This window comes from Heterodontus francisci, chromosome 17 (assembly GCF_036365525.1).
Source record: "Heterodontus francisci isolate sHetFra1 chromosome 17, sHetFra1.hap1, whole genome shotgun sequence".
Taxonomy (NCBI): domain Eukaryota; kingdom Metazoa; phylum Chordata; class Chondrichthyes; order Heterodontiformes; family Heterodontidae; genus Heterodontus; species Heterodontus francisci.
The window spans coordinates 17383207-17410010 of record NC_090387.1 but is presented as its reverse complement, the minus strand read 5'-3'; the positions used below and the strand labels follow the sequence as shown (position 1 = coordinate 17410010).

The window sequence follows — 26804 nt, the reverse complement described above, 5'->3', positions numbered from 1 at the left end:
AGCAGGCCGGGGGGCGGCGGGGAGCGTTGTGAAATCATGTAGGATGATGGAGGCACTGTGCCTGTCGCTTATTGGACCCGTTGGTCTATTTTACCACCAGCGGGGAATGTGGCAGGCGGCCTGCTCACCCTTAGGCCTATTTGAGGCACTCAAGTGGTCAATTAATGGTCACTTAAAAGCCTCTTACCACTGCTGCTGGTATCTTAAATGTAAATATAGACACAACCACTACAGCCATGTTGAATACACTATCTTGTGCAGCTATCAATGCTTTAATAAAGAAATGAATTCATGATGGATTACGCTGAGTTTTTCCATAAATTTTGTCGGAAATCAACTACAAATCGGAATGAAACAGACGAGTTGTCATTAGTCATTAAAATTATTGGCCCAGATTTTGAAGTCAGTGGCAAAGCGATGGCTTCGCCACTGACCACAAAAAAAACTGCCTGCTAACCTCTAGCGATCCTTGTGGCAAAAAAGGGAGACAGATTTCTGTGTGGCATCCTCCCCCACAGAGCCGAGTAGTGTTCCATAAAGCACTTGCAAATGTCAGATCATATAAGGCAGTCAAGAAAAACGCAGCCACATAATCTGAAAACTGGCAGGAAGATAAGACACATCCACAAATTCAGGAATGTCAAGAGGTGTGTAGTATTTAAATGAACATTTAAACATATAATTGCAGGGAAAATTTAAAAAAACTTAATTAAATGGCAAAATGAAATGGACAGTTTGTAAAAAGAAGAGTATAGTAAAATGAACACTTTTTAAAAAAGGTGTGCAAGATAATTAACTGCTTTTAAAAAGCCATGCACTCAATACATGGAAAAAAAGAGGCAGCGCAGAAGATAAAGAGGTGTCGTAACTTTAGTGAGGAAGACCTCAACACACTCCTCAAATGACGTGCAAGTGCAGTATTGGGGGCTTCTGGGGAACAAGTACAGGGTACTGGGAAAAGTTAGCATGTTGGTATGGCAGGAAGTGGCACAGGCCCCAGGTGCTAAATGCACCGTGCCACAGAGCGCCAAGCAATGTCAGAAGAAAACTGAATAATTGAATGTGATCTGCTAGGGTTTGTAGTTATTTAAAAAATGAAAAATTATTAAAATGCTACTGCTGCAATGAATAGCGAACAGCTTGTTTATGGGTGACGTGGTCAGAGTTCAATCTAAAGCCAACTGGTCGTAAAATTCAATTGCCATTGGAGACGGGCCTCACTAAGTGCTTGTAAAGATCTTTTATGGTATTCCACAGATTTGAGGTGTAAAATTGCAATTAGTGAATTATACCTGGTCTCCAAAGCACCCAACTTGTCTCCCTTACAACAAAACTCCAGTACAAACTAATATTATTTTACACAGGCATGGAAAATAAATAAGTTAATCACTTCTGTGGGCAGTCGATGACTGGTGGTGGTGTGATCTTTCTAAAGGAGATTAGCCAGCTTGAAGAAAGGGCCAGGCAACAGGTAGGCATCAGTAACAGTTCAGTGTCCAGTGCCCAATCAGACATTGGAGTGAGGAAAGGTGAGTGTCACATTGTTGCATTGGCCACCTGCAAGTTTAAAACATATTTGTTGGCTGTGAAGTGTGAAAAGGTAAAATGATGCCTTCCCTCCCAATTCAACAGCACCCGCCCACTACCCCTCTCACCTCCCAGCCTGCTCCCAACGAGGGAATTAAATCCTGCCCTTTGAGTCTAAAACTGACACAATTAAAATCAGCTGACATCGGTACAACTCAATGCTTCCATTCATTGTTGCACCTCAATGTTAGCATCATGACATACAGAAAATATTTAATAACTTTAAAATTAAATTCACATTCACATAACTAGGGCTGTGGACAGGGCTTTAAACTAATGGGGGGCGGTGGGGTGGGGGGGTTGCGGTTTGGGTAAAGGGAAATTTAGAAATCCAAAGACAGGGGTCAGGGCACTGGAGCAGGATAGTGACGTGGATAACTTCCAACAGAACAGGACAGGAAGGGACAGAGAATTCAACAAAAATTGTACATTGGCAAATAAGGTCATTGCAGGGAATAGAGGTTAAAAAAATGAAATTGAAGTTCCTTTATCTGAATGCAAGAAGCATCTGTAAAAAGATAGATGAACTAGTAGCATGAAGAGGTAAATGATCTAGATCTAATTGCCATTACTAAGACATGGTTACAAGGAGATCAAGGTTGGGAAATGAATATTCCAGGGTACACAATATTTCAGACAGACAGACAGAATGGCAAAGGAGGTGAGGTAGCCCTAATATTAACGTCCTTATGCAATCCTTTACTAAAAAGGGATCTGGCCTCAAAGATCATGAAGTTGAATCAGTTTGGGTGGAAATTAGGAACAGCAGGAGTCAGAAAACACTGGTGGGAGCAATTTACAGGCCCCTTAATAGTAGTCATATTATTGGACAGAACATTAAATGGGAAATTATTGCAACATGTAAAAAAAGGTAATGCACTAATTGTGGGGGATTTTAATCTGCATATGGACTGGGACAATCAAATTGGCAACAGTGGTCAAGAATATGAATTTGTAGAATGCTTTTGTGACAGTTTCTTGGAGCAATACGCTGTAGAACCAACTAGGGATAAAGCTATCTTAGATCACGTATTGTGTAATGAAGCAGGATTAACAAGCAATGTCATAGTAAAAAATCCACTGGGAAATAGTGACCATAATACCATTGAATATCATGCTAAGTTTGAAAGTGACACATTTCAATCACAAACAAGAATCTTAAAAAAAGCCAATTACGAAGATATAAGGGGAGAACTGGCAAAGGTTAATTGGGTAAATTGACTGGAAGGTATGGCGGTAAATGAGCAGTGGGAAACATTTAAAGAAACAATTCAAAGGATTCAACAAAAGTACATGCTGTTCAAAAACAAAAACTCATCCAGAAAGACCCATCCGTGGCTCACTCTGGAAGTTAAGGAGAGTATTAGACTAAAAGAAGAGGCTTACAATGTTGCAAAAAAATTGTAGCAAGTCTGAGGATTGGCAATGTTTTAGAAATCTGCAAAGGGCCACCAAAAGGTTGATAAAAAGGGAAAAAATTGAATGAGAGTAAACTAGGCAGCAATATAAAAACAGATTGCAAGAGCTTTTATAGGCACATAAAAAGGAAGCGAGTAGCTGAAGCAGAGGTTGGTCCCTTTGAGGCAGAGACAGAAGAAATTATCATGGGGAATGAGGAAATGGCAGAGGCATTGAATAAATATTTTGTGTCCGTCTTTACAGTAGAAGACACAAGTTCCATACCAGAAATAGGCAGTAACCTAGGGGCTAAAAAGAGTGAGGAAATTAAGGACATTGATATCAGTGGAGAAAAAGTATTGGAGAAACTTGAGACACTAAAATCTGACAAATCGGACCAGATGAACTACATCCTAGGGTTCTAAAAGAGATAGTTGCAGAGATAGTGGATGTGCTGGCTAGGATTTTGCAGAATTCTTTAGATTCAGGAATGGTTCTGTCAGATTGAAGTTGGCAAATGTTACGCCACTTTTCAAGAAAGGAGGTAAAGAGAAATCAGGGAACTACATGCCAGTTAGTCTATCAGTCGTTGAGAAGATGCTGGAAACTATTAAGTGTCATGCAGACCCCCCACCTGCCAAGAATAAGGCATATTAATTTTGTCATATGAACACTGATTTTAAACTGTTGCTGGAGCGAGGAAATGACTTGTTAAACAGATCAGCTGGGGATGGAAAAAAAATTTGCATACTAAGAGTGCTTGGAGGGACAAAAGGGCTATTCCCTGCTCCAATTTAACCCACAATGGACTTTGAGCAACAGGTATTGTGTGTAAGAAGAGACATTCCAGGGTCAGCTAAGACAAGAGAATCCACAAACGACGTGGTCAGGCCAGCTAGTCACATGAGTAACCTGCTTGGCAACCCAGGTTTTTCTGAATTGCACAAAAAGATGGAACTGAGAAAGACTGCTTTGCTCCTGGACTGAAAAAGACCTCTCCTTGCTGTCTTGCCACAACCTCTCCTGTCTGCTCCCATCTCTTTCTCACAAGCCTCTGGACCCACTGAGGACACATTAACTTCAAGAGAGAAAAGTCTCCTCCATCGAACAAGGTTTAAGAGTTTTAAGAATAATACTGGGCCCCAACGAAAAGCAAGAGCTACCTACAATCAAGGACTTTACAGCGAGCTCGAAGAACAGTAACCAAAACCATCTTCAGATATTGCCTCAAACTTTTCCACTTTATTTCTTCTGCTCTTTTCTGTCTCTATCTGCATGTGTGTATCGTGTATGCATGCCAGCGTGGGCGTGTCACGTATCCATAGGCTTTAATCAAATTAGAGTTTAAGTTTAATAGAGTTCAACCTTTTTTCTTTAAACCCAAGAAAACCTGTTTGGCTAGTTTCTTTGCCTTATAATAGGAAGTTAGTGAACATGGATTCATTAAGGGGGGGGGGGTTTAAAAAAAATGGTGTGTTTAAAATTAAACTGTTATGGGAAGACCAGGCGAAGGCTGACACGGAACCCTAGACCCCTTTCTCACATGGTCATAACATAAGGAAGTCTTAACATTGTATGATTAGAACAAGTCAGCATGGTTTTATGAAAGGGACATCCTGTTTGACTAATTGATTTGAATTTTTTTGAGGATGTAATTAGTAGGGTAGATAAAGGGGAATCAGTAGATGCAGTATACCTGGAATTTCAAAAGGCATTCAATAAGGTGCCACATAAAAGATTAATGGGCAAGTTAAGGGTCATGGTGTTGGGGGCAATATATTAGCGTGGATAGAGGATTGGTTAACAGACAGGAAGCAAAGAGTGAGCATACACCTGGGTAGGACCGGGACTGATGTCCTGGGGGGAGTATTTGCTAGAGTGGTTGGAGAGGGTTTAAACTAAAATGGCAGGGGGATGGGAACCTTTGCAAGGAGTCAGAGGAGGGAGGATCAAAGACAAGAACAAAAGACAGTAAGGGGAATAAGAAAAGTGATAGGCGGAGAAATCAAGGGCCAGAATCAAAGAGGGCTACAGTGAGATATAGTGGGAAGAGGACAAGTAATGTTAAAAAGACAAGCCTTTAGGTTTTGTGCCTTAACGTGCGGAGCATTCGCCACAAAGTGGATGAATTAATCGTGCACATAGATGTCAACGGGTATGATATAGTCGGGATTACAGAGACATGGCTGCAAGGTAACCAGGGATGGGAAATGAACATCTAGGGGTATTCAGTATTTAGGAAGGACAGACAAAAAGAAAAATGGTGGTGGAGTTGCATTGCTGGTTAAAGAGGAAATTAACGCAATAGAGAGGAAAGATATTAGCTCTGACGATGTGGAATCTGTATGGGTAGAGCTGAGAAACACTAATGGGCAAAAAACGTTAGTAGGGGTTGTATATAGACCCCCAAACTGTAGTGGTGACGTTGGGAATGGCATTAAACAGGAAATTAGAGACACATGCGATAAAGGAACATGTGTAATTATGGGTGACTTTAATCTGCATATAGATTGGGCAAATCAAATTAGTCACAATACCATACAGGAGGAATTCTTGAAGTGTATACGGGATGGTTTTCTGGACCAATACGTTGAGGAACCAACGAGAGAACAGGCCATCCTAGGCTGGGTGCTGTGTAATAAGAGGGGAATAATTGACAATCTAATGCTGCAAGACTTCTTGGGGATGAGCAGCCATATGATAGAATTCTTCATCAAGATGGAGAGTGATGTAGTTGATTCTGAGATTAGGGTCCTGAATCTTCATAAAGGAAACTACGAAGGTATGAGGCGTGAGTTGGCTATGACGGATTGGGAAACGGTACTTAAAGGGATGACGGTGGATAGGCAATGGCAAACATTTAAAGAGCGCATAGGTGAACTGCAACAATTGTTTACCCCTATCTGGTGCAAAAGTAAAAAACGGGTAAGGTAGCCAAACCATGGCTTACAAGGGAAATTAGAGATAACATTAGATCCAAGGAAGAGGTATATAAATTTGCCAGAACAAACAACAGACCTGAGGATTGGGAGCAATTTAGAATTCAGCAAAGGAGGACCAAGGGATTGATTAAGAAGGGGAAAATAGAGCACGAGAGCAAGCTTGCGGGGAACATAAAAACTGACTGTAAAAATTTCTATAGGTACGTGAAGAGAAAAAGAATGGTGAAGACAAATGTTGGTCCCTTACAGTCAGAAACAGGGGAATTTATTATGGGGAACAAAGAAATGGCTGACCAACGAAATGCATACTTTGGTTCTGTCTTAACAAAGGAGGATACAAATACCATACCAGAAATGTTGGGGAACACAGGGCTTAGTGAGAGAGAGGGGAATTGAAGGAAATCAGTATTAGTAGAGAAATGGTGTTGGGTAAATTGATAGGATTGAAGGCCAATAAATCCCCAGGGCCTGATGGTATGCATCCCAGAGTGCTTAAGGAAGTGGCCCTAGAAATAGTGGACGCATTGGTGGTCATCTTCCAAGATTTATAGACTCTGGGACAGTTCCTACAGATTGGAGGGTAGCTAATGTAACCCCACTATTTAAAAAGGGAGGTAAAGAGAAAGCAGGGAATTATAGACCAGTCAGCCTGACGTCGGTAGTGGGGAAAATTCTGGAGTCCAAAGATTTTATAGCAGAGCACTTGAACAGTGGTAGAATTGGGCAGAGTCAGCATGGATTTACGAAAGGGAAATCATACTTGACAAATCTAGTACAATTTTTCCAGGATGTAACTAGTAGAGTTGATGAGGGACAGCCAGTGGATGTGGTTTAGTTGGACTTTCAGAAGGCTTTCGACAAAGTCCCACATAAGAGACTAGTGTGTAAGATTAAATTGCAAGCGACAGGGGGTAGTGTATTGCGATGGATAGAAAATTGGTTGGTAGACAGGAAACAAAGAAGAGGGATAAATGGGTCTTTTTCTGAATGGCAGGCAGTGACTAGTGGAGTACCGCAGGGATCAGTGCGAGGACCCCAGCTATTCACAATATATATTAAAGATTTAGATGAGGGAACAAAATGTAATATCTCTAAATTTGCAGATAACACAAAACTGGGTTGGAGGGTGAGTTGTGAGGAGGATGAAGAGGGGTTTCAGGGTGATTTGGACAAGTTGAGTGAGTGGGCTAATATATGGCAGATGCAGTATAATGTGGATTATTGTGAGGCTATCCATTTTGGTAGCAAAAACAGGAAGGCAGATTATCTGAACGGCTATAAATAGATAGGGGAATATGCAGCGAGATCTGGGTGCTCTCGTACACCAGTCACTGAAGGTAAGCATGCAGGTGCAACAGGCGGTAAAAAAGGCAAATGGTATGTTGGCCTTCATAGTGAGATGTCTTGCTGCAATTATACAGGGCCTTGGTGAGGCCACACCTGGAATATTGTGTGCAGTTTTGGTCTCCTTACCTGAGGAGGGATGTTCTTGCTATGGAGGGAGCGCAGTGAAGGTCTACCAGACTGATTGCTGGGACGGCAGGACTGATATACGAGGAGAGATTGAGTCGGTTAGGATTATAGTCGCTGAAGTTCAGAAGAGTGAGGGGGGGATCTCATAGAAACTTGTAAAATTCTAACAGGACTCGACAGAGTAGATGCAGGAAGGATGTTCCCGATGGTGGGGGAGTCCAGAACCAGGGGTCAAAGTCTAATGATACAGGGTAAACCTTTCAGGACTGAGATGAGGAGAAATTTCTTCACCCAGAGAGTGGTGAGCCTGTGGAATTCGCTACCACAGAAAGCAGTTGAGGCCAAAACATTGTATGTTTTCAAGAAGGAGTTAGATACAGCTCTTGGGGCTAAAGGGATCAAAGGGTATGAGACGAAAGCGGGAACAGGTTACTGAGTTGGCTGATCAGCCATGATCATAATGAATGGCAGAGCAGGCTCGAAGGTCCGAATAGCCTACTCCTGCTCTTATTTTCTATGTTTCTATACATGGGGCATTTTCAAGTTGGCAGGTAGTGAATAGTGGGGTGCCGCAGGGATCATAGCAGGGGCCTCAGCAATTTACAGTCTACATTAATGACTTGGATGAAGAGACAGAGAGTAATGTATCTAAGTTGGATGATATAAAGCTCGGTGGAAAGGTAAGCTGCAGGGAGGATGTAGAGAGGTTGCAAAGAGATGTAGGCAGGTTAAGTGAGTGGGCAACAAGATGGCAAATGGAGTATAATGTAGGGAAGTGTGAAGTTGTTCACTTTGGTCGTAAAAATAAAAAAGCAGAATATTTTTTGAAAGGTGTGGAACTGGTAAGTGTTGATGTTCAGAGACACTTGGGGTACTCATACAAGGAAAGCACAAAGTTAACATGCAGGTGCAGCAGGCTATCAGGAAAGCAAATGGCATGTTGGCCTTTATTGCAAGGGGATTGGAGTACAGGAATAAAGAAGTCTTACTAAAATTGTACAGGACTTTGGTGAGCCCACACCTGGAATACTTTGTGCACTTTTGCTCTCCTTTAAGAAAGGATATACTTGCACCGGAAGCAAAGCAGCGAGGATTTACTAAATTGGTCTCTGGGATGAGGGGGTTGTCTTATGAGGAGAGGTTGAGTAAATTGGGCTTATATTCTCTGGAGGTTAGAAGAATGAGAGGTGATCTAATTGAGACATGCAAGATTTTGAAAGAGCTTGATACGGCAGAAGCTGAGAGATAGTTCCCACTGGTCAGGGAATCAAGAACACAAGGACACAATCTCAGAATAAGGGGTCAATCATTCAGGACTGAGATGAGGAGAAATTACTTCACTCAAAGGGTTGTGAATCTTTGGAATTCTCTACCCCAGAGGGTTGTGGATGCTCCTTCATTGAATACATTTAAGGCTGGGATAGATAGATTTTTGGTCTCGCAGGGAATCAAGGGATACGGGAAGCGGGTAGGAAAGTGGAATTGAAGCCCAAGATCAGCCCTGATCGTATTAATGGCAGAGTAGGCTCGATGGGCCGTATGATCTACTTCTGCTCCTATTTCTTGTGTTGTGTGTTCACAATTTTTTGGCAGATCTCAATTTCTGTGGTATTAATTACAGGGGGACTTTCTAACACAGATAAACCTGTAGGAGAAAGTGTACAAGTGGACAATGTCCTTTCAAGTTACTTCCTGTTCTGCAGAAAATCCTTGTTACTTTTATAAAGCTGTTTGTGTGACATTTTCATGATGCAACATTTTAACTGTTCTCCCACATCCCACTGAGATTCTGATAAAATAGTGATGGCTACATGAAATTTTCATGTTTAAACTGTACAAAAAAAAATTATACACAGATAGCAATTTGAGCTGAATTATACTCATGTGTAGCACTGGTTGCTATAGCTCTGTCACCAGTGCTGGGCACAATGTGAAGTAGACCAGCATGCTTCAGTGGTGTAAGTGCAATTTTTCCCACAGCACATCAGCACCAATGCACTAAATAAGTCTGGTTACAGAAACTGACAATTGTTAGTTTCTTCGATGGTAGATAAAAAAGACAATGCTGATAATCTGATAACATATCTACAGCATACTAAATAAACAACTGTAATACACAATTTATTTCATAAGTAATCAAGGTCCAATAACTCATGAGTGCAGCGTTGAAGTAATAATGAACCAGTCAGATCTTTATTCTTGACTTAATGAATATTCTGAAGTTACTCACACAGCACACATCATACTTAGAAAAATTGTAATAAATGATAACAAGGAACATTATAACAGGCAATCGACTTTAATAGTTCACCCTAAGCGGCATCTTGCCTTTTCGCAAGAAAAATGTATTAAGCTCCTCCAAATAATTTCAGCCGAAAATAGAACACTTTTTTTTTATTCGTTTTTTTTTTCAAATTGATATTTGCATGCTGCATTGTCGAGAATCAAGTTACTGATTGTCAAACTGATTTATTGCATTGTATTTCAAAGTACTTCTACATTATTCTGTCACTGGACCATGGAGCTAAAGTTTTATCCTAACCCTCCCTTCCTATCTGTTTGAATCAAGCTGGGACAATGAATAGCTCTTTGACTACCTTTGAAAAATTTCATTCGTAAAAACAAAGACAAATGGGAGAATCAATATGAACTGAAAGTATATCCAGCCACATTCATCATCACTGGCTAGCTATAATTAAAAATAAAATTCCACAGGCTGAAATATCATGAGTGGTGGAACAGGACATTCCAAGTGTTGTAATCTTAGGCAAATGCAGAGTGGTAAAAAGTTGCTTTGCATGCAGTTAATCACACAGCACAGCTGACATGCTGAATTCACCAGAGGGCAGTATTAAGTGCAGGATCAATACTTCTCCAAAAAATGGAAAATTCGAAGGCAAGTCATTCCAGGGCCCTCTCACGCACATCCAAGCAGCTGACATCAAAGGATATTTGGTAGATGCGTGGGAGCACATCACCTGCTCTCAGCCAGGGAATAGAAACAATTTTTATTTGTTTTTGGTATTTGGGTGGCGGTATCAGGCAGCATTTATTGCCTATCCTTTGTTGCCGAGGGCATTAAGAGTCAATCATGCAACATGGAGGTTGAGTCACATGAAGGCCAAACCAAGGAGAGTTAATAGGTTCTCTTCACTGAAGAGCAGAACTTTTTGCGTTTTTACAGTAACTGGTCAGCTTCAACACTCATTTTTTCTGGTGCCAGCCGACAAATTACCAGGTTATTGGGTTCAGTTTCAGAACTTTGCACAATATCTGGGTTGTTAGTCCAATACTATAACCACTAGGCTACCATACCCAAGGATAAAAGAGACAGCATGCTTCAAAATTACAGTAGTGCATCCGATTACAGTCTTACTGTGCATTAGTAGTCAAGGATTCTGTGACTTTCGTAAATGCATTCAGTTAAAATCAAACTTTTAGCAAACTATATGCTTTTATATCAGACCTCTCTCTTGCTTGGTATTAAAACCTTTGTCAGCCTTCAAAGTAAAGCTTCATGCACTATTAAAACCAAATTTAACTTGTGGGCTCAAGACTGGACAGTGATGAAAGGACCCTGCGGATAATGCAGAGCACACCCTCCACAGCAACTGTAACAACTAATTTTGCTTTTCAATTTCCATAGACATAGAGGACTGAATTTTATGTAAACAGACCCAAATGCAGCGGGGAGGCAGGGAATCTGGTTGTTCTGACAACGGGCTCTTTAACTCATCTACGGCATTAGCATTCTACTTTCCCAACCATCCAATCACAGAAGATGGCTGGGATGATGTACCAAACCCGTCAAAGGAAGGATTTTTAGTTAAAGGGATCTTAGCAGGAGTCAGAAGGGCTGAGGTGTACATTGATTCCTGAGGCTTCTGCAACCACAGGAATTGAAATGCGACAGCTGCCCCCTTGTTCTCGGACTCTTACACGGGAAGTCCTGCTGCGGGATCTGAGGGACTGATATGACATGATGTTTGCCAAGGATGGGAGGAAGAGGCCAGCCTCTCAAACCAAAGAGGCATGCATGGAAGTGGCCAAGGAAGTGAACAGCAGGAGTGTGGCCCATTTGGGGCAGGGGGGTGGGGTGGGGTGGGGATGGAATCATGTCAGGTTCTCGACCGGACACCACTAGTCGGGGAAAATAAGCTCCCTTCCCCGTCCCTCCAACCTGAACCCACTTCCCCTGTGGCAATTCTGCCCAGAGACTCTGTACCTTTTGATTGTCACGTATCAAGGAATCAATCTATTTCACTCTTACAAACTAACAGTTTTACCTGGTGCTACCATTATCTCATGTTTTTTTGATCGGACCCGTAAGAAGGTCAAGTCATTTTGTGGGTCAATATCTCGGACAGTGCTTCTGGCTTTCATGGCAAGTTGATGGAACAGGCCTGCATACTGCACTGTGGTGGAGTTATCCAAGGTTGTCCTTATTGGGATTCCTGCAGATCCAAACAAACATACAAAAAACAATTATATAGCTTTCTAAATGGATTTCATATTTTACTTGTATCCAAATAAAGACTTTAACAGCTTTAAAAAATTGTCAAATAATATTTAAAATGTAATATCAGGATTTAGAGTAAATATGGAAATTTGCATGAGTCATAAAAGAGACCTGTAAGCAGTTAAGGACATATCAATCTACATAGGCTCGAGGGGCCGAGTAGCCTACTCGTGTTTCCAATTCATATGTTCGTATATCCAGCTCTTTCTTGAAATTGTTAATACTACCCACCTACATTGTCTCCTTGGACAGTTCCACTCATGAATCTCAATTGTTTGTTCACTTTCCCATAAATCAGTTATGCTGGGAAGCAACATTGATCCCAACCCTCTTTACTGGGTGAGAAAAATGCTCTGTCTTCTACAGTATTTCCCCACCCCCCCACTGCTCCAACAGCCTGAAGTCAGTTGGCCAAGCCATTGTGCCAATTGTGAGTACCTGCAGCCTTGCAGTAACATATATGGTGGTAGAGTAGCATAGTGGTTATGTTACTGGACTAATAATCCAGAGGTCTAATGATCCAGAGACACGAGTTCAAATCCCACCACAGCAGCTGTCAATTAGATATAACTTTAAAAAGCTAGTACCAGCAATTGTGAACATGAAACCACTGGATTGTCATAAAAATCCATCTAGTTCACTAATGTCCTTCAGGAAAGGAAATCTGCCATCCTCACCTAGTCTAGCCTATATGTGACTCCTTACACACAACAATGTGACTGGCTCTTAACTATCCTCTGAAATGTCCTAGCAAGCCAGTTGGACCAAACTATAATAAGCACCACACAGACAGCAGTGGTTCAAGAAGGCAGCTCATCACAACCTTCTCAAGGGCAATTAGGAATGAGCAATAAATGCAGGCCTTGCCAGTGACGCCCACATCCTGTAAATGAATTAAAAAATATATCTACAAACACAATGAAGTAGAGGATGTGGGCTTATGCTAGTTTCACATTGCGAGTTCAATGGTGGGACAAGGCACTTTACCATAGAACAAAAGCAAGAGGGCAGGTAAATCCAGATGCTTTGCACAAATCATCTGGCGACTGCTGACAAGATGTGAATGTCAAAATAGCTGAGATTTAAAAAGAAAGAATGTCAATGTTAAAATCGAAACAGAAAATTTTGGAAGTACATAACAGGTCAATCAGCACCTGGAAGGAGAAAGAAAAGCTAACATTTCACCAGAACCTCTGACTGGGCCACAACCAGCTCAGTGAATTATATTTTCGTTCCTAAAAGCGAGGTGACCTGCTGCGCAGGTGTAGAGTTTCTGTCTTTATCTCATTAGCAGGCTTCCTGCTGATCTCAGCTGGGGAATTGGGGATGACAAGAAGAAATAATATTGCTGCTATCTGGATCGTAGTACCATTACCAGGCAAGTGTAAAAAAATAACTCAATATATTCTACAGCTTCAATAAAATGCTTCCTTCATCATTCCATGTGCAATCTCATAGGAAATACTATATTAGGATCATGGACAATTTAATGGTATAACCATCATCTTAAATTTGATTGCAACAGTTCTCATTTATTCAGCAAATCACTGAGTGCACATGGGATACTAGCTATTAAAGCATCAATTAATGTAGCATGTGATCACAATACTTGCTAAGAAATAGGCCATTTAGAATATTGTCCCAAATATTACAGGACTTAAAACCATTCCAAACTGTGGGCAAAAAATTATTCCCTACAAACTGAACAGCTGTTATTTGTGAATAAAACATGCCACACAACCATGCAACTGGTGATTCTATGATTCACTACATTTTTATTAAAATTAAAAATTTAGATAAAATTAAATGCTCCCTAAATGCGAGATTTTAAAGTTAGAATAATTAAACAGTAAAGCTGCCGAATGATTGAACCTTTCCCGCCACAAACTCAAACGCTCACATTCATACCCATATTCAGGGCCACAACTCATCCTCTCCATCTCCACAGCCTCTATGTTTCCATAGTCTCAATTTGTCAAAGCTACCTTGCGACTCTCTCATCCCCTTATCCTCCTGCTTTTTACCACATTTTCTCCTGGGGAAAAAAAATCTCCCCTCTAAAGGGGAAACTGTGAATATAGGAAGGAGAGCTTATCCAAAGGGTCCACAAATGTGTTGCTGCCTCACAGATCCATGCCCACCTCGCTGGCAACCCCATGTTTGATTAGAGGGAATTCTGTTTTCCATCCCAACCATGGCATTGAAACAATCCTAATCAAAGGTTAGTGCATATGCAGGTTTCAGCATATGCTGATAACACTGCACTACCTTTACACCACTGCCTCTATGCTGCCAAAATACTTGTCTGACATCAGGAGGGGCGCAAGAGCACCCCTTGTTTACTTTCCTCAGAGTCTAATGCCTGGACAGCAAGAGTGCTGCTTTAGTGTAGGGCCTTACCAAAGCTGCACGATTAGGAGTAGAAACTCGCTATGTGGAGAACTAAACTGTGCCAGTGGACTTGCATTCCATTATCTTGGCATGCAGAGACAGTGTTACTCGCTTATTCAGAGAGACACCCAATAGTTTATCACCGCAGTCCAAGATGCATTAATACAATAGGGTTCTGTAGCTGAGCAAGAAATAGTATAAAACAAACCAGAAAACACCTTTCATTGCAGAAATTAAATTTCTCGAGGTTTTTAATTTTTACTTGTCTTTTCTTCACAATCATAACCTATTGCTCTCAGCAGAGGCTGCATTGTAATACCGTGAATACACCATAGTTTCACGGTTCATCTTGCGCTGATGAGAACAAGTCAAGACGGCAAAAAAACATCAGTTGAGCCAGAAATGAGAGAGAAGAAAGAGAGAGACCATTGTAATACCAGATTACACAGCACATTTATCTGCATTATGGTGTAGATGCAGTGCTGATATGACAGTCAAGGGTCACAAAATCTCTTCCTACTGTGAGCCCAACCAAAACTGCTCCAACCCAACATATGGATCTTGTACATTATTCTAAAATCCTCTAAACATTGCGGCATTAAGATACACATTGGCGTTTCCCCATACTTACCTATCTCAACAGTTCTACTTCTTGGGGTTGTACATAGTGTAACAATATACATCTCTGTGCCCGTCAAACATGTGGACTTCACTTTCCTCCAACTGAAGCACTGATGATATGCACATGTTGCATCATCAGTATACGCAGTGGTACTCACAAGTTTCGAAAGAAGCCAGAGCACCCAACTTTGTGCAATCGGTGCAGCTGAGGCAACATTATTTAATAAGCTTCACTCAAGCATAACTATTGCTAGGCAGTGCGAGGGGGAAAAGAAAACACTCAATAGTGGAAGATAAAGACTTTCAGCTCCCCCTTATGAGCAGATTGTGGATATACCAGTTAGATGATTAGAAATTCTTAGGATTAGAGTGTCATGCTCCAACAAATTATATTTTTGAGAACCTAACCTACAGAAAAATGATTCAGATCACCACTTATACTTCACAATACCAGAAAATACATAAACATTTATTATTCCATTAATACAAATTTTCTTTTCCACTTTTCATTTATTAAGAATTATTTTTCATTTCCATCTTTGCTTTCCCCTGCTTCCCTCTCTCCTCCATCACTCCCAACAGCAGCTCCACCCCTCCCGAGAGCTATGCCCATTATTACCAAGCCACAGAGACAGACAAACAATCTTGATTCTAGTTTCTACCTCTGCTGCCCTACAAGAAGCTAATAGGTGGCACCTTGTGGGGAAGTACTTGGAATTCTCCAGGCAGATCAAATATAAGCACAGATAAAAGTGGAAAATTTGTTGCGTGGGGAAATATGGGGAAGATGAAACTAGGTGCACTGCTTCATGTTGCTGTAATTATCAATTGGTTCAACTTCAATACAAAATATCAACAGTGTATTTATTGGAGTGTATTACTCCCAAAATAACCCAACTAGTTAACTATAAGCAATGGGAGATTTTTAATTTGGCCAGAACATGCATGATTGTTGGGCTTTTCAAGTTGCACAGGTTTATTTCAGCGAAGAATTTGGTCTGTTTCACCATCAAAGGATATGGGGAGCAGGCAGGAAACTGCAGTTGAGGCAGAAGATCAGCCATGATCATATTGAATGGCAGAGCAGGCTCGAGGGGCTGCATGGTCAACTCCTATTTCTTATGTTCGTATCAGTTATTAGTTCAAAAAGAGTGCATACTAATGTTTGATGTCAACAACAGTATTACTACTGTCAGCTACAGTAGGACAAAACACCGCTGCTTCACGTCTGGGACCTGGGTTTGAATCCAGACTGATATGATGAAAGCCTCTTCCCTTTCCAAAATATGTACAAGTTTTAAAACAACTGAATTCAAGTTTGAACACATGGCACTGAAATTGGCAGTCTCAGAGGCCACAAATAATGCTGGTGTACAAAACTGAAATGCTCTTCTGAATTTGTAAGTAAAAGGACTTTTTTGTGTGAAGAACTTTACTATGCATCTAATCCATACCATATCTGACCTATCTACTCTTTCTCTGCCGGTTGTACTGGTCCTGTGCAAAATGAATTCTGTCGGTGAATTCACTTTTTACTGTTCCAGGTTGATGCTAAAGCAATCGTCAAATGCAGAAAACAATTCATAGGAAGACTATTATGAGTACAGGTCTGGTACAGATATTATTTTGGACAGGTGGTAAGGGGTGTGGATGGTTCCCACTCTTCATCTCCAACTGACCACAATCGCATTTTGTTAAATTGATACATTAGCCCTAGAGTGTCTTTAGGGTCAAATAAAGAGACGAATGACAAGTTTTTTCATAGGTTAAACAAAAGATTACTATTTATTTTTACACAATTCCCGAAATGGTCGCAACCTCCCTCACACACACATACATACATGCATGCACAAGGAGAGAGGGAAAAAGGGCAAGTGGTTTAAAGTGAGATAGGCGTTTGTGCTTCATGCTAAACCTGCTGAATCTTCGAAGGAGGAGAGTCTCTTTTAAAGGTGCAGGCCTGGATGTTTGTAGTCTTGAATTTGTTGAGGTGTTGTAGATTTCTGGTGGTTAAGACTTCAGACTGGAGGTGGTGGTGGTGGTCACTTTCAGCTCTCTGCTGCAACAAGATGAAGTGTAGAATTAGCAGCAGGGCTTTTTCTTCTTGTCTGGCTGGCTCCTTCCACAGTCCCTGACTGGACTGCTTTGTGGTGTTGGCACGATCTCTCCTCTATTTCCAGAGGACTAGCTTTAAAAAGGTCAAAACCCATCACAGTAGCATTTCTGTTAGTTGATACATGACCTTCTCCCTGGACCAGGATGTGGAAGCTATGGCTATCTTTTGATGTCTGGATGGGTACCATCCTGTTATGATATGTCTACTGTTACGACCGACCGCTCCACTCAAAGCCCTAGATCAAAATATACGATTCTGATTGTGGTTGGAGAAACGCATGGATAATTCAATCCTGTCGCTCCACAGATCGCCGAACATATCATACCCAACCAAATTGTACCATCTATTAACCCCCTGAATGAGGCTAACCAAACCAGGTGTCTTTAAAATCAACAAATTAACTCTTTAATTATAAGAACTAAATTCTTAAACACTATGAAGATAGAAACATTTAAAATAGAAAAAAATTAGAGTCCTTGCAAATTTGCAGTCCAATGTTGCTTGAAGTCCTCACAGAATGTTGCTTTTCTCCTCCAGCACATTTCAACAATTAACGACTTGCAAACACTTTCAACAGAATCAATCTGACTTGAGTTTGAGGGATAAAAGATTGTCACAGTCTAAAGTGCCTTTCTTCAATTTAAATTACCAGAGATCTCTGTTTTGGCTTGACTTTTTTTTTTAGAATTTTGAGAGATAATAAACAGACTAAAATTTCTATTCCTTCAGTTTAAATGCTGAGCGCTCTTTTTCCAGGTGCTGACACCATAGCTGTTTCCTCTCTCTGTCTGTGTTGGAACAAACGGTCTTCAACTAAAAGCCAGTTCAAAATTGAATTGTAACAAATGTATCGCATGAGATTCACTCCCAGTGGCTGTATCTATGGTAACGAGAATGCACCCTTTGAATCGCAGTCTCCAAATGGCTGTTTCTAGGGCAATGAAAATTCACCTTCCTATAACTCCTGAGGATTGCTGGTTCTTAAAGCAATACTGATCCCTTGCAAACCTTAAAGAAAAACCGCATATTCACTGGAGAAAATGAAACTACACGACCATGACACTACTTCATCCCTTCATTGTATCAAAAGAAACACATTCAATTCAGGAATATCTCTTGATGGTTTCAGGATGGATGTAGTTAACACCTCTTAGGCTGGAACGTATCCTTTTGTCCTTTCAAGGCAGTTTTTGAATATATCGGCCAGGTCATCTGACCTTTGGCTGCCATCTTTGTAGTACATTGTCCATTTTTTTCCAAAGGAAAAGTCAAGTTCAAAGAGTCCACATTGAATAAAGTTTTTATCTTTAAAGTTAGGAATGTGAAATGCCTTTACTGGGCATAACACTACCCAGTTTTAGTGGTGTCAGTGCTCCTTTAAAACGGTGTTTGGTTCGATTCAAAAGATGCTGTATTTCATGCAAATATAGACAGTAAAAAGAAAAATAAATTGGAAAGATTTCAGGCAATATCTGAAGAGTAGTTGTTACGGTTCTTCAAGCTCACTGTACAGTCCTTGATTGTAGGTAGATCTTGCTTTTCGTTGGGGCCCAGTATTCTTCTTAAACCTTGTTCATTGTAGGAGACGTTTCTCTCTTGGGGTTCATGTGTCTTCAGTGGATTCAGAGGCTTGAGAGAGCGAGATGGGAGCAGACAGGAGAGATATCTTCTCAGTCTGGGAGCATTCTGCTTTTCTGCCCAAACTGTTTGTACAAATTCAAAAAAAAAAATCTTAGGTCACCCAGCAGGTCAGTCATGTGACTAGCTGGTTTGACTATGTCCATTTGTGTATTCGGCCATCTTTGCAGTCAACCTGGAATGCGAGCTCCCCCCCCCCCCTTCAACGACTGGTGATCAAAAGTCCATTGTGGGTTGAATATCAGGGAATGGCTGTTTTGTCCTTCCATACACCATTTGCCAATATGCAAACTTCCCTTCCAGCCACGGCCGATTTGTTCAACAAGTCCACCTCTCACTCCAGTCACAGTTTAAAATCAACGTTCAATACAAAATTAATGTGCATCATTCTTGGCAGGTGGGGGCCTAGCATGGCACCTCTACTGTTGGCATGAAGCAATTTTGCATATTTTTCTGCATCCTTATTTCAGATGCTAACCCTCATTGCCTGCAGTTATAATGAAAATGTAATCTGAATCTGTTATCTGGTTGTGTTCTGACATCGAAATAAAGTGGTGAGAGACTCTTAGAGGATGTTGTAATCATCCTCTGATTCACCTTTGGGTACATTTGGGCCTTGTTGCCCAATTCACAGTGCCATATTTAGTGCTTGTGAAGTGTAATTGCACTGCAATGTTCTCTGCTTAACTCAGACATATGATGTACAAGGAAGAATTTATCTGATTGCAATTTGAGTTTATCAGTGAACATTCTGTTTCTTTGTCTTTCCCCCCAACCCTTCCATGTTGGGACTGGACGCTGTGGGTCGACATACTGTCCTTTCACTTAGAGTCTGTGTTTGTATCTCTTCAAGACTGATGGTGTCAAAGCACTGTATTTCTCCCCTTCCGATTCACTGAGGAATATTGCCAAATGAGGGTTAATCTTGGAATGAATTTTTTAAACAAAGGCTGAATGGTAGACAGTAGCAGTTACCAGTTAGAGGAGTTTTGCCAACCAGGAGTGATGCAGAGAAGAGGGAGTGCTGAGTATGATGCGCCAGTATTGGAACCCCTGCTGTTTGTCATGAATAATTCCAATTCAAGTTACCAGATAATCAAACTTAAGAGGGTCAACTGAATCTATGGAGACAGTTTTATAGCTACAACATTTGAATATTAATAGAGATAGAACAGTGTCAGATTAAATTTAATACAGACAAATGTGAAGTCCTACATGTAGGAAGAAAAAAAGACAACATTAGTAGTTCATGAATGATGCTGAAATTGTGGATGGAGTTGAAAAAGAACTGGGGATCTTTGTAGATTTGGAGCTCAATGTGCCCAACCCTGTTGGGGTAGCAATCATAAAAGCAAATAAAACTCTCCATCGTGTTGTGTGGCACTACCGCCATGCTAAAAGTGATAGATTTTGAACAGATCTAGCAATGCAAAACTGGGCATCCATGAGGTGCTGTGGACCATCAGCAGCAGCAAAATTGTACTCAACCATAATCTGTAACCTCATGGCCCGGCCTATCCCCCACTGTACCATTACCATCAAGCCAGGGGATCAACCCTGATTCAATGAAGAGTACAGGAGGGCATGTCAGGAGCAGCACCAGGCATACCTCAAAATGAAGTGTCAACCTGGTGAAGCTACAACCCAGGATACTTGCGTGCCAAACAGCGGAAGCAACATGCGATAGAGCTAAGCGATGTCACAATCAACGGATCAGATCAGAGCCCTGCAGTCCTGCCACATGCAGTTGCGAATGGTGATGGACAATTAAACAGCAGGAGGAGGTGGCGCCATAAATATCCCCATTCTCAACGATGGGGGAGCTCAGCACATCAGTGCAAAGACAAGACTGCAGCATTTTCATCCATCTTCAGGCAGAAGTGCCGAGTGGATGATCCATTTCGGCCTTCTCCTGAAGTCCCCAGCATCACAGATGCCAGTCTTCAGCCAATTTGATTCCCACCGCATGATATCAAAAAAAGGCTGAAAGCACTGGACACTGTAAAGGCTATGGGTCCTGACAACATCCCAGCTTCAGCAATGAAGATTTGTGCTGCAGAACTAGCCACTAGAGCATGGCTACCCGACCTGAACCCGACGGCACCCGATATATATCGGGTTCGGGTCAGATACGCTCTATCACCACCTCCGATAAGTGGCTCCAATGTTAATGCACTTTTTGGACTAGAAAGATTGTATAGTTACAGTTTTTTAAGCTTGTGCAGATAAGCAACAAAGTGAAAAACAGAAGCAAGGTTAACTGCTGGTTGGGTCAGTTTGGGTGACGGAATAGAATGAAAGGACTCGGGCCGGGTCGAGCTCGGAGTCGGATGTGATTCTGTCGGGCTCGGGTCGGGTTTCGTTTGCAGACCCGAGCCGGCCTTTACTAGCCACACCCCTAGCCAAGTTGTTCCAGTACTGCTGCCACTGTGCGTCGGTGGTGGAGGGAGTGAATGTTTGTGGATGGGGTGCCAATCAAGCAGGCTTTGTCCTGGATGGTGTCAAGCTTCTTGAGTGTTGTTGGAGATGCACCCATCTAAGCAAATGAAGAGTTCCATCATACTCCTTTACTTGTGCCTTGTAGCTGGTGGACAGGCTTTGGGAGTCAGGAGGCGAGTTACTCGCCGCAGGATTCCTAGCCTCGGACCTGCTCTTGTAGCCACGGTATTTATATAGCTACTCCAGTTCAGTTTCTGATTAACGGTAATTGCTAGGATATGGATCGTGGGGGATTTGGCAATCGTAATGCCATTGAATATCAAGGGGAGAGGTTAGATTCTCTCGTTGAAGATGGTCATTGCCTGGCACTTGTGTGGCACAAATATTACTTGCCACCTATCCGCCCAAACCTGGATACTGTCCAGGTCTTGCTGCATTTCTACACGGACTGCTTCAGTATTTGAGGAGTCGCAAATGGTGCTGAACATTGAGCAATCATCAGCGAACATCCCCACTTCTGACCTTATAACTGAAGGAAGCACATTGATGAAGCAGCTGAAGATGGTTGGGCCTAGGACACTACCCTGAGGAACTCCTGCAGTGATGTCTTGCAGCTGAGATAATTGACCTCCAACAACCACAACCATCTTCCTTTGCACTAGTTATGACTCCAACCAGCAGAGTGTTTTCCCCCCCCCGATTCCCACGGACTCCAGTTTTGCTCAGGCTCCTTGATGCCATACTCGGTCAAATGCTGCCTTGGTGTCAAGAGCAGTCACTCTCATCTCACCTTGGGTTCAGCTCTTTTGTCCATGTTTGAACCAAGGCTGTAATGAGGTCAGGAGCTGAATAGCCTGGCAGAACGCAAACTGAGTGTCAGTAAGCAGGTTATTGCTAAGCAAGTGCCGCTTGATAGCACTGTCGACGACACCTTCCATCACTTGACTGATGATTGAGAGTAGACTGATGGAGTGGTAATTGGCTGGGTTGGATTTGTCCTGCTTTGTGTGTACAGGTCATAACTGGGCAATTTTCAACATTCCCGGGTAGATGTCAGTGTTGTACTGGAACAGCTTGGCTAGGGGCACGTCAAGTGCTGGAGCACAGGTCTGAAGAACTATTGCCAGAATGTTGTCAGGGCCCAAAGCCTTTGCAGTATCCAGTGCCTTCAGTTGGTTCTTGATATCCCACGGAGTGAATCGAATTGGCTGGGAACTAACATCTGCGGTGCTGGGGACTTAAGAAAAAGGCCAAGATGGATCATCCACTCAGCACTTCTGGCTGAGGATGGATGAAAATGCTGCAGCATTGTCTTCTGCACTGATGTGCTGGGCTCCCCCATCGTTGAGAATGGGGATATTTGTGGTGCCACCTCCTCCTGCAAGTTGTTTAATTGTCCACCACCATTCATGACTGCATGTGATAGGATTGCAGAGCTTGGATCTGATCCGTTGATTGTGGGATCGCTTAGCTCTATCGCATGCTGCTTTCGCTGTTTGGCACGCAAGTAGTCCTGGGTTGTAGCTTCACCAGGTTGACACCTCATTTTAAGGTATGCCTGGTGCTGCTCCTGACATGCCCTCCTGCACTCTTCATTGAACCAGGTTGATCCCCTGGCTTGATGGTAATGGTAGAGTGGGGGAAAGGTCAGGCCACGAGGTTACAAATTGTGGTCGAGTACAAATTTGCTGCTGCTGATGACCCATAGCACCTCATGGATGCCCAGTTTTGCATTGCTAGATCTGATCAAAATCTATCCCTTTTAGCATGGCGGTAGTGCCACACAACACGATGGAGGGTTTTATTTGCTTTTGTGATGCCACCCCAACAGGATTGGTCACATTGAGCTCCAAATCTACAAAGATCCCCAGTTCTTTTTCAATTCCATCCACAATTTCAGCATCATTCATGAACTACTAATGTTGTCTTTTTTTCTTCCTACATGCAGGACTTCACATTTGTCTGTATTAAATTTAAGCTGACACTGTTCTATCTCTATTAATATTCAAATTTTGTAGCTATAAAACTGTCTCCATAGATTCAGTTGACCCTCTTAAGTTTGATAATTATCTGAAAACTTGAATTGGAATTATTCATGACAAACTGCAGGGGTTCCAATACTGCAGCATCATTCTCAGAACTCCCTCTTCTCTGCATCACCCCTAGTTGGCAAAACTCCTAACTGCTACAGTCTACCATTCAGCCTTTTTAAAAAAAAAAGGCATTCCAAGATTACCCCCCCACTTGGCAGCATTCCTCAGTGAATCGGAAGGGGAGAAATATAGTGCTTTGACACCACCAGTCTTGAAGAGATTCAAACACAGACTCTATAAGTCAAAGGATGGTACATCAACCCACAGCGTCCAGGCCCAACATGGAAGGAATTGATTGTGGGGGGTGGTGGGGGAAGGAAAGAAAGACAAAGAAACAGAATGTTCACTGATAAACTACTTATGCTGCAATCAAATAAACTCTTCCTTGTACATCATATGCCTCGATATAAATGGTTATGATATGGTTGAGATTAGAGACATGGCTGCAGGGTGAGCAATGATGGGAACTGAACATCCAGGGGTATTCAATATTTAGGAAGGAAAAGGAAGGAGGTGGGGTAGCGTTGTTAGTAAAGGAGGAAATCAATGCAATAGTGAAGAAGGATATTGGCTCAGAAAATCATGATGTGGATTCTGTATGGGTGGACTTAAGAAACACCAAGGGGCAGAAAACTTTGGTGGGTGTGGGGGGTTTCGACAGGCCCCCAAACAGTAATGGAGATGTAAGGGATGGCATTAAACAGGAAATTAGACGCATGCAATAAGGACTCAACTGTAATCATGGGTGACTTTAATCTACATACAGATTGGTCAAACCAAATTAGCAATAATACTGTGGAGGAGGATTTCCTGGAGTGACAGTTTTTTAGACCAAAACGTTGAGGAACCAACTAGAGAATAGGCTATCCTGGACTGGGTATTGTGCAATGAAAAAGGATTAATTAACAATCTTGATGCGCAGGGTCCCTTGCGGAGGAGCGACCATAACATGATAGAATTCTTCATGAAGATGGAGAGTGAAGTCGTTGAATCCAAAACTAGGATCCTGAATCTAAATAAAGAAAACTACGAAGGTACAAGGTGCGAGTTGGCTATGGTAGACTGGGGAACTTTACTAAAAAGGTTGACAGTGGATAGGCAATGGATAATATTTAAACAACGTGTGCATGAATTACAACAATTATTCATTCCTGTCTGGTGCAAAAATAAAACCGGAAAGGTGGCTCAACTGTGGCTTACAAAAGAAATTAGGGATAGTATCAGATCCAAAGTGGAGGCATATAAAATTGCCAGAAAAAGCAGCAATTCTGAGGATTGGGAGCAGTTTAGAATTCAGCAAAGGAGGACAAAGAGCTTGATTAAACAGGGGAAAATAAAGTATGAGAGTAAACAAAAACTGACTGTAAAAGCTTCTATAAATATGTGAAGAGAAAAAGATTAGTGAAGACAAATGTAGGCTCCTTGCAGTCAGAAACGGGGGAAATTATAATGGGGAACAAAGAAATGGCAGAACAATTAAACACATGCTTGGGTTCTGTCTTCACAAAGAAGGACACAAATAACCTCCTAGAAACGTTAGGGAACCAATGGTCTAATGAGAGGGGGGAACTGAAGGAAATCAGTATTAATGAAATAATAGTGCGAGGGAAATTAATGGGGTTAAAGGCTGACAAATCACCAGGGCCTGATAATCTACATCCCAGAGTACTAAAGGAAGTGGCCCTGGAAATAGTGGATGCATTGGTGGTCATCTTCCAAAATTCTATAGACTCTGGAGCAGCTCCTACAGATTGGAGGGTGGCAAATGTAACCCCACTATTTAAAAAAGGAAGGAGAGAAAAAAAAACAGGGAATTACAGACCATTTAGCCTTACATCAGTAGTGGGAAAAATACTAGAGTCTATTATAAAGGATGTGATAGCAGAACACCTGGAAAGCATAGAACGGCATTGGGCAAAGTCAGCATGGATTTACGAAAGGGAAATCACGCTTAAAAAATCTACTGGAGCTTTGAGAATGTAACTAGAAGAACAGATAAGGGAGAGCCAGTGGATGTGTTGTATTTGGATTTTCAGAAGGCTTTTGATAAAGGTCCCAAATAAGAGGTTAGTGTGTAAAATTAAAGCACATGGGATTGGGGGTAATATACTGGCATGGATTGAGAATTGATTGACAGGCAGGAAACAGACAGTAGGAATAAACGGGTCTTTTTCTGGGTGGCAGGCAGTGACTGGTGGTTACCGCAAGGGTCAGTGCTTGGGCCCCAGCCAGTCACAATACATATTAATGACCTGGGTGAGAGAACTATATGTAACATTTCCAAGTTTGCAGACGACACAAAGCTGGGGAGGAGGATGCAAAGAGGCTCTAATGTGATTTGGACATGTTGGGTGAGTGGGCAAATGCATGACAGATGCAGTATAAGGCAGATAAATGTGAGGTTATCCACTTTGGTTGTAAAAACAGAAAAGCAGATTATCTGAATGGTGATAGATTGGGAAAGGGGGAGCTGCAACGAGACCTGGGTATCCTTGTACAAATCGTTGAAAGCAAGCATTCAGGTGCAGCAAGCAGTCAGGAAGTTATACAGCAGTTATACAGGGCCTTGGTGAGGCCACACCTGGAATAGTGTGTGCAGTTTTGGTCTCCTTATCTGAGGAAGGATGTTCTTGCCATGGAGGAAGTGCAGCAAAGATTTACTAGGCTGATTCCTGGGATGGCAGGATTGGCGTCTGAGGAGAGATTGGGTCGACTAGGCCTATATTCACTGGAGTTCAGAAGAATGAGGGGGGGATCTCATAGAAACATATAAAATTCCAACAGGACTAGACAGGGTAGATGCAGGGAGGATGTCCCCGATGGTGGGGGAGTCCAGAACCAGGGGTCATAGTCTCAGGATATAGGGTATGTCATTTAGACCCGAGATGAGGAGAAATGTCTTCACTCAGAGGGTGCTGAACCTGTGGAATTCTCCACCACAGAAAGCAGTGGAGGCAAATTAACCAAATATATTCAAGAAGGAGATAGATATATTTCTTAATGCCAAAGGGATCAAGGGATATGGGGAGAAAGCGGGAACAGGGTACTAAAGAAGACGATCAGCCATGATCCTTTTTGAATGGTGGAGTAGGCTCAAAGGGCCAAATGGCTACTCCTGCTCCTATTTTTCTATGTCTCTGTCTGAGTTAAGCAGAGAACATTGCAGTGCAATTACACTTCACAAGCACTAAATTTGGCAGTGTGAATTGGGCAATAAGGCCCAAATACACCCAAAGGTGAATCAGAGGAAGATAACATCCTCCAAGAATCTCAATCCACTTTATTTCAATGTCAGAACACAACCAGATAACAGATTCAGATTACATTTTCATTATAACTGCAGGCAATGAGGGTTAGCATATAAAATAAGGATGCAGAAAAAGATGCAAAATTGCTTCACACCAACAGTAGAGGTGCCATTCTAGGCACCCACCTGCCAAGAATGAGGCACATTAATTTTGTTATGAACATTGATTTTAAACTGTGACTGGAGTGAGGGGTGGACTTGTTGAACTGATCGGCTGTGGCTGGAAGGGACATTTGCATATTGACAAACGGTTTGGAAGGACAAAGCAGCCATTCCCTGA

The 26804-nt window shown here is 41.9% G+C and overlaps 1 protein-coding gene across 1 annotated transcript in view; it reads right to left on the bottom strand.

The window, feature by feature from the left end:
* LOC137378732 (dynein light chain roadblock-type 2) overlaps positions 1-26804 on the bottom strand; it is a 44710-nt gene that overhangs the window by 564 nt on the left and 17342 nt on the right. The window contains exon 3 of the mRNA XM_068049093.1: positions 11687-11854. Within this exon, the coding sequence (XP_067905194.1) occupies positions 11687-11854 (168 nt within the window). The remainder of the gene's footprint in view (positions 1-11686; positions 11855-26804) is intronic.